Source organism: Callithrix jacchus, chromosome 7 (assembly GCF_049354715.1).
Source record: "Callithrix jacchus isolate 240 chromosome 7, calJac240_pri, whole genome shotgun sequence".
Classification (NCBI taxonomy): domain Eukaryota; kingdom Metazoa; phylum Chordata; class Mammalia; order Primates; family Cebidae; genus Callithrix; species Callithrix jacchus.
This window is the reverse complement of record NC_133508.1, coordinates 27,872,014-27,890,642: the sequence shown is the minus strand read 5'-3', so window position 1 is coordinate 27,890,642 and position 18,629 is coordinate 27,872,014. Positions and strand designations below refer to the sequence as shown.

General features: G+C 35.1%; 1 protein-coding gene across 2 annotated transcripts in view; it reads right to left on the bottom strand.

The window, feature by feature from the left end:
* Positions 1-4,942: 4,942 nt before the first annotated feature.
* Positions 4,943-18,629, bottom strand: part of RAB18 (RAB18, member RAS oncogene family) — a 34,106-nt gene continuing 20,419 nt past the window's right edge. Inside the window, exons 3-7 of one of the 2 annotated variants that reach the window (XM_002750173.6) lie at positions 17,281-17,342; positions 11,626-11,698; positions 10,373-10,491; positions 10,232-10,298; positions 4,943-6,866 (exon numbers count right to left, since the gene is read on the bottom strand). In XM_002750173.6, the coding sequence (XP_002750219.2) occupies positions 6,691-6,866; positions 10,232-10,298; positions 10,373-10,491; positions 11,626-11,698; positions 17,281-17,342 (497 nt within the window). In that variant the 3' untranslated portion in view covers positions 4,943-6,690. The remainder of the gene's footprint in view (positions 6,867-10,231; positions 10,299-10,372; positions 10,492-11,625; positions 11,699-17,280; positions 17,343-18,629) is intronic. The other variant, XM_002750174.7, reaches the window with a different exon arrangement.

Genomic DNA, 18,629 nt, shown 5'->3' with positions numbered 1-18,629 from the left:
GAAAAAACAATTATACTGAAATACATTACTTTCCAAGGTTAAAAGCCCCTAAAATAGGAGGTCAAAGTGGATTACAGTACTTATGGGAATTTCATCTAGGGCAATAGCATTACTTTGGCTCAGTAGGAAAAAGCAGGCTTATTTCATGTTTTGTGCAGAACAATAGGCTACCTGTATAAAGAAGAATGAGATGGCTCCTTATCTTGTGCCATAAACAAGTGAATTCCAAGTTATTCAAGATTTTAAAAGAAAAAAATGAAACAGAAATCTCATAAGAGGTTAAGGAGCCTATATGTAAATCTAAGAGTTGAAGAGCCCAGAAGAGATAAAATGCTTTTTTAAAAATTGTAAAGAATACATAAAATTTAAAAATGGTTAGAAAAGAAAAAATGCTTATAGCATACATATATAAATGTCTGTAGCATACAAAGAGCTCATATAATAAAACCACAAAAAACTGAACAGAAAAATCGGCAAAGGATATAAATAATCATTTCAAAAAAAAGCCTACAAACATGAAAACGACTGCAGAAAATGCAAACTAAGTTACATCTCAAAAGTTACATCTGGCCAGGCATGGTGGCTCATGCCTATTAATCCCAGCACTTTGGGAGGCCAAGGCAGGTGGATCACTTGAGGTCAGGAGTTCGAGACCAGCCTGGCCAACAAGGCGAAACACTGTCTCTATTAAAAATACAAAAATTAGTTGAGCATGGTGGCCTCCCAACTACACAGGAGGCTGGGGCAGAAGAATAGCTTGAACCTGGGATGCAGAGGTTGCAGTGAGCTGAGATTGCACCACTGGGGTGACAGAGTGAGACTCTCTCTCTCTCTCTCTCTCTCTCTCTCTATATATATATATATATATATATATATGTGTGTGTGTGTGTGTGTGTGTGTGTGTGTGTGTATACACACATATACATATATATACACATACACACACACACACACACACACATATATATACATACTATCTGGGCAAGATTCATTTGTATTCCAAACCTCAGCATCACACAATATACCTTTGTAGCAAACATGCAGATGTACTCCCGACTCTAAAATAAAAGCTGAAAAAAAATTGCACCTTATAAATATCAAAGTAACTAAAATATGATAACACCTCAGGGCTGATGGGGAATGCAGGGAAAGTGATATGTCCACATGTGTTACACTAGTGGAAGTGTAAAAGGTTATAGACTTTTGGAAGCTATTGACGATATATATCAAAAGTTAAAAAATGCATTGTCTGACCTATGGATCCAACTCATAGATATCCAACAAAATGATATGTGTACAAGGATATTCATCATGGTTCTATCGACAGTAGCAAAAAAATACAAACAAGGTAATTGCCCGTTATTAGAGAAACAGTTGAATAAATTGTGGTATCTGACACATTAGAATTTTAATATTGTACAATCATTGAAATAGATTTTAACTGTACAAAAATTGGTGTAGGGGGATTTTCACAATCTACTGTTAGGAAAGCAAAGCAGCCAGGCGTGGTGACTCACGCGTATAATCCCAGCACACTGGGAAGCCAAGGCAGGAGAGCTTGAGCCCAGGAGCTCAAGTCCAGCCTGGGCAACACAGGGAGACCTTGTCTCTACAAAAAAATGTTTAAGAAAATACAGTCCAGCTACTTGGGAAGCTGAGGTAAGATCACTTGGATCCAGAAGGTTACAACTGCAGTGAGCTATGATCATGCCACTGCACTCCTGTCTGGATGACACCTGTCTCTAAAAAATAAAGAAAAAAGAACAAAGAAAAGCAACATGCAGAGATGAATATACTGATGGTTCCAATTGACAATATATACTGTACGGCTGGGCATGGTGGCTCACGCCTGTAATCCCAGCACTTTGGGAGGCAGAGGTGGGTGGATCGCCTGAGGTCAGGAGTTTGAGACTAGCCTGAGCAACATAGCGAAACTTGGTCTCTACTAAAAATATAAAAAATTAGCTGGGCGTGGTAGCAGGTGCCTGTAATCCCAGGTACTTGGGAGGCTGAGGCAGGAGAATTACTTGAACCCAGGAGGCGGAGGTTGCAATGAGCCGAGATTGCGCCATTGCATTCCAGCCTGGGCAATAAGAGCGAGACTCCATCTCAAAAATAATATTAATAATATATACTGTTTAAATATAAAGCAAATTATAACCATATATAAAATATGTATGTGTACATATTTGCGTATGATTATAAACATCGAGAAATGCCAAAAGAGCACATGTGCTAGGATGTAACACTGATACCCCAGGCAGGAGGGATGAGGGCATGAAAGGTGCTCAGGTGATAGAGGAAATGAAAAGAAACCAGATCCTATAAATCAAGGGGTCCTTAAAACAGCATGTATGAAGTTAACTCATTTATAGTTTCCTATGTATATATCCATAAAGAAATAAGTAAAACTAATCTAAAATGTTAATAGTTATTTAAAAGTTGTGGCTTTTCAAGTGGTTTACTTTTTTCTTCCTTATACAAATAATCTATTATTGATGTAACTATCTTGATGTACAAGCACCTAAGAAAAACACACACATTCTCACATAACATATACTTTGCATGAAAAAAAAAAAAGTCAAATTGCCTTCAACAAAAAAAGGAATTTATTTTTCACACAAGTGAAAGTTGAGAAACAGATCTCACTCACTTCATGTCCAGTTTGATCCAGAGGTTCCCAAGGGCTCCAATAGACTCGCTCTCATTCTCCTGGTACTGCTTCAGGTTGGTTCCTTTATATTAGAAAATGAGCTGGAGCAAGTTCAGAATATGACTCCTCCCAGCACACTATCTCCAAGAAGCTGTCTTCAATAGCTCCTCAAAAAGCCTGGGCAAACATCTTTATCTCAGTAGTCTGATCTGGATCAGGTGCCTAGCTCTGAATCACTGCTACTGGGGAAGTGGGGCACTGCTTAAAGGTAACTGAGTTAATCTAGAAAGCCGAGGGTGTGACAACACCATCCAAACCACATGCGTGATTATTTGCAGGGGTGGGGATAGGGGGTGGTATAGTGAGAGAAGGAAGTAGGCGCTGGATTGCGCAGACAGTCACACACATATCCAATAAAATATTAAAAGTACTCAAGCTCACTAGTAATCAAAAAAACACAAATAAAACTACATTATTTGTTGCTTCTCCAGTTAAAAAAAAAAAGAAAAAGAAAGAACCTGTATGTGATGAGAAATGTGTAAAGGGGGCAAGACTGAGAACAGGCACTCACACAACTGTTCAAAGTATGTGTGTATGTGCTTGCATACATGGAACAGCTTTAACTAAGGGGCACTTAAGCAAACTTTATACCACAATCAGAAACAAAATTCATTCCTAAATAGGAAACAATAAGCTAGCAACAAACAGTAAAAAGTAAAGCCCCATCATAGTAGTCCTCCAGCATGATAGATGTTCCCATTTGTGGAGAAGAAAAAAAAAAAAGACTTGGGTGATTCTATATTCCTTAGCTCCTAATCTTGACTTAGCCTATCTATGTCTTTTTATTCTCTTGTTTGAACATTTTAGGCAAAACCCAGGGTGAAGTCTATATAGTTGAGTATACATGGCAGGACTGGAGTCAGAACAATGGCTCCTGAAAACTGAGTAACGTCTTTACCCCATGCCTAACTAGAGAAACAGGAAAGACAAAATACTTCCTAAGTATTACCGGTGAAATGTACTCCCACGAAATATATAATGCTTGACTATGGAGAGGATCTCTGATCTAAAAAACCTGAAGAATTGTTGTTCATCTGGAAAAAATACACAGAAAAAAACACATATTAAGTCGTACTTAAAGATACTATGAATATGAGTTAAGTCTGTGTCAACTCACAGGCAGAACAAGTACTAGTGTAATAATTCTTCTATGAGCTATGGCACTAGTCCCACCGTTAGTAAAGAATCATGTCTATTTCTTGAATATGCAAACTACAATGAATCAAAATCAAGTCTATCTCCACAACGTTCAACTAGAATGTCAACACCAAGTATGAGTTTGTGGATTTCAAATACATGAAATCAAAAATTCCCCCTAGATTTCAATTTTGAGCAAGTGACTATTTCCATACTTAATTTCCATTCTCACACAGGAAGTGAAGGTATCCTAAGTCCCCTAACTTTGTACCTTTTCTAAGTCAGGATTTTCATTCCACTCTGAACAGGTAGAAGAACTAAAACCACCTACTCCACTACCTTAACTTTTGTATCACATGACTTATGAAGCAGGTTTACATCATGGGATATACTCTATAACCAGAAAGTCTGAAATACTTCTATTACATACAACAAAAGAGTGACAAAGAAATAGTGGAACTGCCTTAACTCGACTGCATTACAAACAGCTAGTAACTAGCCATTGTAAAAAGAATGATGGTGAAGAGTATGGGCTCAGGAGTAAAAATGCCATGACTGGAATCCACCTCAATGACTGAGTAGCTACGTGATCTTTGGGTGTTACCTAACACATCTACACTTTATTGTCCTCATCTTTACAATGGGCATAATAGGGGTACTAATCTCTTAAGGTTGCTATGAGGTTTAATAAGATAATTTAGCACTTAGAATGGTACCTGGCACCAAAGAAGCTTTCAATAAATGTTAACTATTACTCAAAAATTGAATAGTTCTTTATTTGTGTGGGTCAATCTCAGTAGTCCTAGAACTCAAAATACTATATTCTAATTGTTCTTAATTTGTACCAACTGCAAAAGACCCTTTAAGACTGCTTCAATGATTCTGAAAAGAATTAACAAAACCCTGTTACACAGGTGCCTGACTTTGGATACTACAATTGTTTGACTTACAAAACCTCCACTACAAAACACTAAGCTTGCAACAAAACAGTAAAATGAAAGCCACATAATATAATTTGAATAACACAGTATTAAATATCCCTCAGCTGATTAGAGTAATGGAAAATGTATATACTTCCTGCACAAATGCATCTAGGGAAAGCAGGCTATATTTATTCAAGAACTAGAAAAAGGTTACAATATAAATCTATCAAACAAAATTCATTTTTGTTATATTCAAGTAATTCGTATGTATTCAAATTTAGACCAAATCAAGACAACAATCTAATACACAATTATATAGCTCAAGGAGCAAAAAACCATAAACATAAAAGTCTTGTCAATACAGACTACATAAATACACAAATCTCAAGTTTTAATGTAACATGAGCAAATCACAAGTACATGTGTTAGTGTTCTTTCTCCAAATTTCTAGTAGTAAATATTATACATTTAGCAAAAGCATACAGAATGTATAAAACCTTCAACCACATGTAATATAGACTAAGAAGTGTAAAATCAAGTAGAATGTGAGGTTTTTATATGTGAAGATGTACATTTCAGAAAGAACCCAACACGAAGTAAATTTATTAACAAACATGTAGCAAAGGTGGTGACTCACAAAAATGCTTATCATTTGCAATCGTATACAGAGAACAAACTGCCCAGAAAGTAAGTATTAGAGTAACCAATCTTAAAGGACAAATAACTTATTTGGGGAGTTAAAATAGTGGAGATCGATGTAAATTAAATAACACATGAGTGAGAAAATCTACAATATACAATAGCAAGAGGTGAGAAAACTGAATGCTGTGAAACAGATTTATTAATCTGTACCAGTTGGTTTTGATAAACTATTGGTTACTTGTTACAGTAAACTGTCAAGATTTTCATTGTGACAGTATTTTCCCTCACACATCAGAACCTAGAAGCAATATACCTTTTTTTCCCCCACCCCTCAAAACACAGAAATAGGTTTTAGAATACCAACTAGCCATTATGGAAGCCATAGATACAGATATTCCTCAACATTACACAAGCTACAGTTGAGGTACCTGGACAAACACTACCAACATTTACGGGGAAAAAAAAAAAAAAAGGTTGGTTTTCAAAGTGGTTAGTATTAGGAGTTACAATAAACACACTATTAATGTCCTCCTGAAACCAAAATGGGCGAAAACCTTATTGCCATTCTGCCAAACACCATATAACTAAAAATTGAGTCATGAATCCAATGTACATATAATAGGATTAAAACTCCAGTTAAGCAACTGAGCTAATCATTGAAGTAAGTTAAAAATACCAAGTTTCTTTAAGCTATCAATGCTGTTAAGAAGCATCATCAGAACAAATAGAGATTTAGTTATAAATTGGCCTGAGCTACATTCTGTAATGAAAATTTTACTTAGTACTAAAAAAGAATCTCAAACATCCTAGAAAAGTTGTGGAATCATGCTCTTTATTATTCCTGAAAGAAAATTTGCCATGTTTGATGATACCTCTATTCTTCCCTATGATTCTAGGAGTTCTACATACCAAGTAATTCAGAAATTAGCAGGAGTATTTAAGCAAAAAGAATACAAAAAGCAGACTTTGTATCAACATATACTAGATAGATGGATTTTTTTAAATTACATGATAAATGTAAATTATAAAATTGAACATACTTATAAAGGTACACCTATTTTGTGCTACATAAAAAACCGCAGACTGCAAACTGTGCATGCTTACCATAACATTTTACCTGGGGCCGATGAGTGGGATTTCTTGCAAATATTTACTGCTATGATATAAAATAACTATGTGCAAACTGCAAGGTCCCTAAAATAGCAGTTAAAGAGTTTATATACAGAAAGATGTAACTATCTCATCAAATATGCAAGAGACGGAATTTCCCAGAGTTTATAACACAGAGCAATAACCACCGCAGGCTCCTCCTCCTTGGCCTTCTTCCCTGTGTGACAGTTTGACTCCTTTATTCTGGTTCTCACTTTCCCACAGTCCAGGGGTCTGAATGATCTTTTCAACAAGTTCTTCAAAGGCACATTGTACACCATCACAGGTTTTTGCACTTGCCTCTGAAATTCAAGGAAAAATGTCATTCATAGTATATCCCTTTCTGGCCATATCCTCATGTTTTTCTGGTAAACTATCAGAGCATAAATATCACCCTGCAATATATTAAGATCCAAATCAGCAATTTTTCCCCACAGGTCAATAATTAGTGAATTTCCAACTCTCAAAATTGAGCTACTTAAATTCTATCCATAAGAATATTAGTATATAAATTTATGCCAAAAAATGCTGGTTTATAATATTAAAACTGTGACAGAATTATAACTTGTAAAGCTCTACTACTTAAATAGTATGGGAAAGTTTTTTCCTTAAGCTTTCAGTTAATTCTTAAAACTAGCTCCCAAGGCAGAAATGCGGAAATTCATGCAAATTAAAATATTAACTTGATTATTCTGTGCCTTCAACCAAGCAGCTCCAGGTAGCTGGATAAAATGACAAACTACCATGAACACGGGTCCCACTCTAAATGTTTACTCATGAAACTCAACTGGATACTCAGCATTGCTTCCACCCCTATATTTCCTTAGTGATGACCTTTCTCACTGTCTCAGATGACTACTTTATTCCTTCCTCTCAACACTCTTTTGCAGCTAATAATCTAGTTAGCATTATGCTGAGAAAATCTGAAGTAATATGGCAAGAACTACCTCATCGTCCCACTAATAAATTTACCAAGCTACCTATGTATGTGTCCTCACGCTCTGCCTTACCTCCTGTGAGAATGAATGAACTATCCCTGCTGCCTCCAAGCCATCACCTTCTCTTGTTCCTGGAGTCCCATCCCTTCTCATTTATTGAAGAATCACACACTCTCTCTCTGTTGGATCATACCAATCAGCCTAAAAGTCTGCCAAATTATCTTCCATCTTATTAAAAAACAAACTTGCTCTCTAGGCCATATATCCTTCTTGTAGCCACCCATTTCTCTACTCTCTTCGAAAGCTCTTCTAAAGAGTTATCCACATAAGCTTCTTCCACCTTATCTCACATTCTTTCTTCAAACTACTCTAATTAGGCTTTTGTTCCCACCACTCCACTAAAATCATTCTTTTCCAAGACTACCAACAATCTTTATCCTGTCAAATTCAACATCCTAATTATATTTGACATCTTTGGTATTTGATACTGCTAATCATTTCCTCTTCTTTTAAATAAGCTGTTCCCTTGACTTCCAGGACTCTGAACATGCCTGGAAATCCTCTTATCTCACTGGCATGTCATACACACCCTTATTTGCTGGCACTTCCTCTTTCTGCTGACTTCTAGTTGCTGGAATACCCCAGGATTCAATCTTTTTGTTTGTTTGTTTTTGAGACAGGGTCTCACTCTGTCACCTAGACTGGAGTGCAGTGGCATGATCATAGCTCCACTGCAGCCCTGGCCTCCCAGGCTCAAGTGATCCTCCTACCTGAACCTCCAGAGCAGCTGGAATCACAGGCACTTGCCACCACACACAACTAATTTTATTTGGAGATGAGGTTTCATTATATTGCCCAGTTTCTTCAGCCCATTTCTATCCATATTCTTTCCTGAAGTCACCATTCTAATAATATGACCTCACATTCTTTCTTCTTAAATGCCCCCTAAACACCAATGACCAGCACTTATACCGGTTATCTGAAAAATGTCTCCTTCTTATGTCAAAATGAAATTCTTGATTCCTCATTTCCCTACACTAAACCTACTCTTATCTCAATCTTTCACATCCCAATTATTGGCAGCACAATTTACCTCACTGTTCATGCCAAAAACCCGTAGTTACCTCTGATTGCTTTCTTTTCTTGTCCTCCATGTCAAATCTACCTACAAATCCTGTCAGCTGTACCTTCACTGTACCTCCCAGAACTGCCCATTTTCCACCACCCTCTACTACTACACAGTCGAACCACTGCTTCCTTCATCTGGGCCACTGCAAGAGAAGAAATAGTCTCTTGCTTGTTTCCCCTAGTCCATTTTCTTTACAACAGGATCTTTTTACAGAGTATCAGGTCACGCCACTGCTTCCCTGCTTTCCACCACAATTAGAATGTAATCCACCTCCTCGCCATTTGAATGGTAGCTTTCCATCAGCCTTCTCCTCAACACGCACTATGCTCCAGTACACATGCTTTCTTCCTGCTCCTTTGACACACTAGCCTGGTTCCTACCTCAGGAAATATTCACTCTTCTCTCAGCCTGAGATCTCCCTCTAGACTAGGCGTGTCCAGTCTTTTGGCTTCTCTGGGCCACAGTGGAAGAAGAAAACCTCCCCAGGTTATTTTGTTTTTGTTTTTTGGTTTTTGTTTTTTTGTTTTTTGTTGTGTTTTTTTTGAGACAGTCTTGCTCTGTTGCCAGGTGCTAGGCTGTAGTACAGTGGCACAATCTCGGCTGACTGCAATCTCCGCCTCCTGGGTTCAAGCAATTCTCCTGCCTCAGCCTCCCTAGTAGCTGGAACTACAGGTGCATGCCACCACACCCAGCTAATTTTTGTATTTTTAGTAGATATGGGGTTGGGATGGTCTCAATCTCTTGACCTCGTGATCCACCCGCCTCGGCCTCCCAAAGTGTTGGTATTATACGCATGAGCCACTGTGCCCGGCCCATATTTTTAGTAGAGATGGGGTTTCACCATGTTGACCAGGTTGGTCTTGATCTCTTGACCTCGTGATCTGCCCGCCTCGGCCTTCCAAAGTGCTAGAATTACAGGTGTGAGCCACTGCGCCCGGCCTCCCCTTGTTAGTCTGATATAGCTCATCCAATTTTCTAGATCAGGGGTTGGCAAACTCTTTCCGTAAAGGGCTAGATAGTAAATATTTAGGCTTTGTGGGCCATATGGCCTCTGTTGTAACTACTAAACTTTGCCATATGGCACAAAAGCAGCCACAAACAACATGTAAATGCATGGACATGGCTGTGTACCAATACAAATGGTGGGGCCAGATTTGGACCAGGCTGTAGTTTGGCAACCCCTGCTGGACCATGTTTCTCAAAAATTACTGTGCATACAAACCATATGAAGAGCTTGTTAAAATGCAGATTCTAATTCAGAAAATCTGGGTTAGGGCCTGAGCTGAAGCACTGCTAACAAGCTCCCAGGTGGCGCTGACGCTATCAGCATATGGACCAGCAAGGCGCAACTTTAGCACTGAGTGCCAAACTTTACTGAATCCCATTATATCCTGACAGAAATGATCTGTTTTTTATATGATTTCACATAATATGATCATACATTTTACAGAAAGAAGAATAAAGAACCTTGTTACACAAGGCAACTATGAACAATACTATAAATACATTTTATGGTTCATAAAGAAATAAACTTGGCAAAAACTCCATTTAAAAATTCCTCATTAATAATGAAAGTATAGACATTCATTCACACACCTACCTATAAACAACATGGAATGCTTTCGTGCAAATTTCAGGCCTTCATTTCTATCGACTTCACGATTTTCCTAAAAGATAAATGCAGTGATTAAGAAAGGCTACCAAAATACAGAACCAAAAGGCCAAGTGTCTGCCTTCTTACCTTATCAATTTTATTTCCAACTAACATGTTTACTATGTCATTTCTTGTACAGTATGTTTCCAATTCATTTAACCAATTATCCAGTTTAACAAATGTGTCTCTTCTTGTAACATCATAAACTGAAATAAAAGGAGTCATAATAAGCATTAAAGAATCAGTGGCATATTTCTGATATGTAACTAGGAGTTAGCATTAGTAAGCAATATAGGCAAGTCTGTTTTTTATTGTCTTCAACAATTAACAGTGTCTACTGACCCAAATGGAAGAAACAGTGTTTTTTTTAAAGCATACACACACATTTCAATCCTATTAATACATACTGTCACAGAAATGAAATTATATCCTGTGTAATAAGTGAAAACCCATTTAATACCCATTAAAGCAAACACCAGCTGTTCCCATTCATAATGATGAGTGATGAATGAGGTCTATCCAAAAACCAGTGTTTAGATTCAACTTTGTGGCAAAATATAAAAAAAATTATGAATGTAAACATCTATGACCCCATTAATTTGTTTCTTACAAGAACCAGAATTTACAGCTTTGAAAAAATTACAATTTAGTGGATGGGTTCCTGATACTCTTCCTGTTACCACTTTCATCTTATGTCATTGTGCATTATAATAAAGAGCTTATTAAAGTGTTTTCTAAACTCAAGAGATGCTGAACCTAAAGGCTAAGTGTCACTATCGAGCCACAATATTAAGAGAATTCTATCTATTAATACAATTGATCAATACTCATTTTAAACAGTTTTCCAGGAATATCCAAGAACAAGCACTTTTCAACAAATTACACTGGGAATCCACATTTGGTTTCTAAATTTTGTTTGATTATAAATCAATACTGTTAAGTGCTTAGTGATATTTTTAGGACTAATAAAGCAGATTCTACTAAGCAACAAAAACTTTTCCCCCTTTATAAACTGTAGCAAATATTAATATGCTGATGACTGAAGCCCAGGTTCTGTAATACTCCTAGACAGTCCAACATATGCTAATTAATCTTCAATAATGTTCTCATTGACATGTGCTTTCAAACCAAATAAATCAGTCTTGTCTTTCTTTTTTAAGTGCTAAACGAAACACTAAAATTAAAAGTTTTAATATTGATTAATATTACATGAAGTTAATACAACTGCAAGGTACATAAAAGTAGCTCTAACAAGAAGTAAAACAAAAATGTTTTACTAGGACAATCAGAAACTCCAATAAATATTTTTAAATAGTACATTAATTAAAGCAAACACTTACCTAATATAACACCCTGTGCACCTCTGTAATAGCTGGGAGTTAATGTTCTAAACCTCTCTTGACCAGCAGTATCCTAAAAATGATCATTATTATTAACTAAAGTATAAATAATAGACCTTCAATAAACTAGTTTAAGAGCAGAAAGTAAAACAGCATTACTAAAAATAATATTAATGCATGAGCTCATTAAAAAATGGGAATTTAAATAAGATGTGTTCACTTACTGACAAGTGTCACAAAATAAAATTATTTATAAATACTGATCTCTAGAGAAATGCAACAATGTGAAGGTTTTCTGCCATTTTGAATTTAAGATTTTTATCATACCTGGAATAAAAACCATGGTTCTAAACTTCAGCTGCATAATGACATTTTCTGGGAATCTTGAGTCTAACCTCCAGAAAATTCCTGTTCAATTGGTCTAAGATAATGACAGTTATTAAAAAAAAAAAAAAAAAAAAAACTTTCCAGGTGCTTTTCATGTAGAATCAAGGCTAAAAACCCTGATTTGAAAAGATCTATGGGAATGTCTTATTTTAGGTAACGGATTTTTAGGTTGGGCTCTTTTAAGTGTTTTCTATGTATCTCCTTTTGAGAAAATGCATATAACCAAGCCACTCTATTACATGTTGTCTTCGACTCAAATTAGGGTAAGTGAACAATGTACAGTAGGTAGAAAATGTAAATTTCATAAAGCAGGGACTCATCTGTTTAATCACCAGTTTAACCACCAGGCCGAGAGCAATTCTTGAAAAAAGACAGTTGCTCAGAATTTGTTGAGTAAAAAAATAATAATAATAATAACAATAATGAACCTATTTAACAAGCCTTTACTTCCAGGCCCAATTCCTTCTCTCTATTTATTGTCTTTCTACCATTCCTAGAATATGGCTTTAAGGTACCTAAGATTATACAAAGCAGGTCAGCCCACCACCTGTTTTATTAAATAAAGTTTTATTGAAATACAGTAGGCCTATTTGCTTACGTATTGCCATATGGGCCACTTCAGGGTTGGCCTAAATCCTATTTGGCCCTTTAAGAAAAAGTTTTTAGTATGCTGATGTAAACTAACCTGAAGAAAAGTAAAAGTAAAAAATGTATCAACCCTCAACTTAGCTACCAATCCCACTGCTGGAAGTGAGAGTTTGCTATGGGACAAGCAGAAGCTCCTCTAGATGATATAAAAAGCGTTAGAATAATCTCTAAGAGGTTTATAAGATTGGAGAGGAATTTAAACCGGCGATGAGGGGCTTGAGGGGCTTTAGCAAGTTGCTAGGGAGTATCTGTGGTCATTTATAACCCCAAAAGAGAAACTTAAGAGGAAAGTAACTTTTCAATGTAAATCACTTTGAACATTCACCACTCTTCCACAGACATACTTACATAAATCTGAATGCCTTTCCTTCCAGATTCTCACCACCACAGAAACTAATCCCCACCCTGCCATGTTTAAGTGAAGAAGTAACAGATTTAAAGTAAAGGTTCTAAACAAATAAATGTATAAAATAAATGATTTTTCTCTTTACAAAATTCTCTCTGCCTTAAAGTTTCTTACAAAACCTGCCTTGGATCTTAAAACTATTCAACTTGCATATTTACTCAACTTTTCAAAGACAATAATATAAATTAAAAGCTGCTTCAAGCAAAGTGAACTTGCTATCTACCTAAAGCAGATTATAATTTTGATAACGTGAGACAAGTCAATATGGTAGTTTGATAATCATTAATGAAACAGCACACAGATGACCAGTGATCTTTTTTGATCACTATGCTCAAGTAATCAAAACCCAAATTTGCAGGAAAAAAAAGAATCAACTAGAAGCCAAATGATATAACTGCTATGTAAACCACAGTAAAATTATTACTATGTATATCAGTGAAAGTGTCACCACTTTTACTACCACCACTTTTAGGAAGCAATTGATAATATATACAAGAAACTAGAAATGCTCTTCATAGCCTTGCACTAGTACCTATTTCAGAAAATCTTAATTCATAAAGACTCAATAAAAATGTATATTTTAAAATGACAAATCATTATAAGACTGTGTCCTAGATATTTGCTTACATGCAAAAAATGACAAATTAGCAACATTCAAATTATTCAGTATCCAGATACATTGTAACTTTTAGAATTACACCAGGTTAAGCATTTAACTTTTAGTAGTACAGACTATCTGTTTTTGAGAGAAAAAAAAAAAAAAGAAGGAAAAGTCCTTATTTAAAAGACAAAACTCAGTTTTGGAACAGTGAATTTGGAAATTTAAGAAGTATCTATTTTTCCATACATGCAATACTGTTCCATTTTCATAACAAATAGCTTGGGGCAAGCATTTTAGCCCCAAGACTTTGTGATAGCAGGAAAAAAGTTTATTCTATTTGCATAAGGAAACTGTATCCATAACTTCCAAAGCTGGCAGAAAACAAGTGAACATGAACTTTGTTCTCTCTGGTCTTCACTAAGATCAACTTCAAAAACTGCCTTAATGAAACACAACATAAAAATCAGAACCGCAATTCCAGTTAAAATATCCATAAATCCCAATGTTTTAAAAGTAAAGACCATAGCAAGAAAGTTTTAATGTTGAAATATTACACTTGACTTTGACACTTAACTTGTGAATATTAGTAACTAGGCCAGATGTTTAGAGCCTTGCCATTTTTGGATTCAATTATAAAATGTTTAAATAGGTGTTATAATTTAGGAGGTGGAGGAAACCCTGTGCAATAGCATTGGATCAAGATTTATAATAACTATATAGTGTATATGCTTAAATAGAAGTTAGATTTTTGCTTGTGTTTGTTTTCAAAACAATAATATGTGATAGGTATAATAACATATTTGTAAGATAAAAGAAGCACAGCTTTTTGTCTCTGGTTTTATTTTCTGATGGGTGAAGAAAAGAATAAATTACCAAAGATATATAGAAAAATTCAGGGCTAGGAAAGATCTAGAAAGGCTTCATAATAGAATGTAAGTAGAATAAAGTGAAAGTGAAGCAAGGACATAGCAAAAGGCAGTAGAAGGAAACAACCTCTCAGATGCCATTTAGGTCATGATGGGTATGCACTTTCAGGAAGAAAGAGGGGCAGGGCTATGCTTAATTATTCTATTTCATCCTAAAAGAAGCTTCCAAATAGGAGAGAAACTCATTTTATAAATAAAACTATAGAAGAATTAGGCAACTATGGATTCATATATTTCTAATAGAGTAGAAAGGCCTTCCTAAATACAACATGACACCCAAATATAATGATAAAAACAGCTGATCCTACCATATAAACATTAAAACCTTGGTATGACAAGAACACCCTTTACCTCCTCTTTACCTCCCCACCCCCATTATTCATTCTTAAAAATATTTGAAGGTACATGACAAACTGGAAAAAAAATCTGTAGCATACGGCAGAGGTAGTATTACACACAAACCAGAACACAAACACATATTCAACTGAAACACAATTTTAAAGGCAAATGACAGATTAGAAAATTGTACCACATGACAAAGACCTAATACTTTTTTTTTCACTTGCCAACAGCATGAAGACCTAATACTTTTATTATATAAAGACTTTAATGATGAAAAAGATGAACGCTAATATATAAAATGGGTAAAATATGTAAAAAGAAAATTTATTTTTTAAAATGATCAATTGAACAGGCAAAAATCTCTTATCAAAAGAAATGCAAATTTAAGTAAAACAGCATCACTCAGAGGCAAAAACAGAAAGAATGATAACAGTACAGATTAGCATGTGGAAGAATGAATATGAAAATATAATTGGTGGTAGTATAAACTAAAAAAAGGCTTTTTGGTTTACATTAATGTTAATATTTCATATTCATTTCTACTTCTAGCTACATTCTAAAGTAAGTGGACAAGTACACACAGAAGAATAAATCAGGATGCTCGAGGAGCTCTAATCTTCGTGAAAAGCTGGAAAAAAATCTAAGTATTTCTCACTGAAGTTTGACTAAATTAAAGTACAGCTATGAAATGGAATACTAGGTGGCCATATAAATGGATACAGCACATACTGTGTGTGGGGGCCAGGAGGAAGGCAGGAAGGACAAACAGGTTTACAAACGTAAGATATAATCCCTTTCTTTTAGAAAACTGCACATACCCGTATGTGTAGTGGTATGTATACACATCCCTAGATATTTTAAAGAATGCTCACTGAAATGTATTAATAAATGTACATTTATGGACAGTCTTCTCTACTAATGTCTTATTGTCTCAGTTATCGACCTTATTCTTACCCTGTATTACTCTTACAAACCTCTCTTCTTTAAAAAATATTCATAGGTCTAAGGTAAAGATGTCTCTTCAATAATACCCACCAACCTTTTTGTTAGGCAAAAACTAGAAAGTAAATTTAAAACAAAACTATAAGAGAAAAATCTTAATGCAACCAGCAACCCTAAGAACCTACTCTTATCTATATATTTCACAAAACAGCATTAAGGGGGGAAAGGGATAATAAATTAACCATGAAAAGCATATGGAAATCAGTCCCCCGCTTTAGCACAGAAAAAGCCAGCATTCTTACATCGTTCAACATATTTTACCATAGTCTAGTCCAATGTTTTCCAAATAGTTTTGTTAGACATTACTGTTCTGATTGATATTAAATATATCTGGGGGAAAGAGGCAAACAGGCTAACAAATTTAAAGTACTGTACATTAGGAAAAACTGACAAAAACATTAAACACACTTACATAGTTATTTGTTATCAGGGGATAAATGTGTATTAGAATTCAGAGAATGCCAAGAAAATGAATGACATCATACAATGCATGAACACTTGTTGTTTTCAATCTGTGACAGATGTACAAACAGCATTTACCACTTCACCAGCATGTGGAAGTATGCCTCGATTTGATGACTGCTGATCAGTTCCAATTTGATTTCTTATGTTATAAACATATCTCTTTAATCAAAGTAAATGTGGAAATTAGATATATAAAACAGTATATATTTAGAATATACATATATATATTACCAATCACATTTAGGTAGATATAGATAAGATAGATCGGTGTGTAGGTGGGTAAATAGATTGAGGAAAGGGAGACACAGAGAGACATACATAGACACTGAGCATCTTGGATATTTTTGACAGTTAATGCTACCTTATTTTGCACTAGCTAGTAGAGCAACGGGGATCAGAATAGCTGGATTCACAGGAAAAAGAAAAGAAGCCAGTAAGGAAAAATGAGACATTAAAATAAACCCAAAGTTTGAAACCTCAAATTTTATAAATATTTATACTAACAAACAAAAATAAATTTTTTCCTAAATATCACATCATTCCTCCTCCACTTAACAACTGTCTTTAATGTTAGTTCAGTCTAAATGGTCTTTTTAACATATCCAATTATGATTCCCTTTGGCAGATGATTTTTTTAATATTCTGTTCTGTTTTGAAATATTCGTAAAGAATTACGCATTTTAAAATTTAAACAAAACATAGCTGCTTAATTACTCAATAAGATATACCTCTTTGTTTATCCTTTAATCAGTATCAAATCTCCCCAAAATTATTTAATATAAATTGTTCATCAACCACCTCTAGAATACTATACATATCAATTTGTGTCCCTAAAAAGTAAAGTTTAATATTTTAAAATACATTTTAAAAACTCTTACCCATATTGCAAGTTTAGCCTTATTTCCATCCACTGAAATTGTTTTCACCTTAAAGTCAACACCTTAAAGAAACAAAAATTTGGGTAAGTCTCCCAGCAAAACAGACTTTTAAACCCATTATCAAAACAAAAAACAGTAAACAGAAAAGTCACCTTTAACAAATGCCCAATTAACACCCCAAATTCTTAGAATTCTGGATGTGGAGATAAAAAGTATCATTAAAATCCAGGATTTTAAGATTTAATCAGGATAAATAAAAATCGAATGCTTGCAGAATTCACTCACTCACCTACCTTCCATTCTTCCAAAAAGGAAAAATAAAATTCAATTTAAGGTGATAACTCATTATACATGTTACAAGTCAAGAGCTGCAATTACAGTGCTCACATAAAGAAGACTATCCATGGCTGACTGTGGGTCATGGCAGATTCCAGGGGCTACCTAAGCATCCACATGCCGAGATCTTGAGTGTAAGCAGCTTGGAGAACTGGTAAAAATATAAGAGTCACTCACTCTTTGTCTTATAATCTCTTTATTTTGTTTTTATCCTAAAAAAATATTTTTATATAATAACCTAATCAATGATAACTTGCTACAGCACAATTTTAATAAAAGAATTTATACATAAAGACATGTATATACAATCATCTAAGAATTTTCATAAGTGAGAGAAAGGAGTGCCCAAAGTTCTATGAAAAGCTTCTGTAAGTACTAATTTATGTAAAGAAAAAAGTTTCATAAGAAGTCACACGAGGCTTTATTACAGCAGCCAAAAAAGAAACCTCTCCCTTTCCAGGAAAAAGAGTTGACACATGCCATCTGGCTTAAATGAACAGCAACTGCCCACATGTCTTTAAAGAGTATCAAAAACATAATGTGCAGTCTACCCCACTGGCCAGAAGGAAAACATTAGCTCAAGAAGCTTGGAAAGAAACTTTCAAAAGATCTTATTAGCTTGTCACAATTAATTCAGAACAGCCCCAACTAAGATGAACAGCACCCTTACATACTAAATGCTTAATAGAACACCTGTCACCAATATGGAAATATATTCGTAATTCTTGGAAGACTTGTGGTGATCCATTACCTTTACAAATTCGGTAATAAAAATGCATATTCAAAATGTGCACAATGCCAGGTCTTTCTGTATGTCAAATATCTTTTAAGTTTGGTGTTTTGAGCTGGGGTGAAAAAGGAGTTGATAAAGCCTAGAATGCTGGGCAACCATTAGTAAAAGGACAGTGCTAATTACACAGCCCAAGAAAAACCTAAGCATAAAATTTCTTCACAGCCAAACAGACAAAAAATCCCACATATATAATCCCACTAAATAATCTTGTATTTACCAG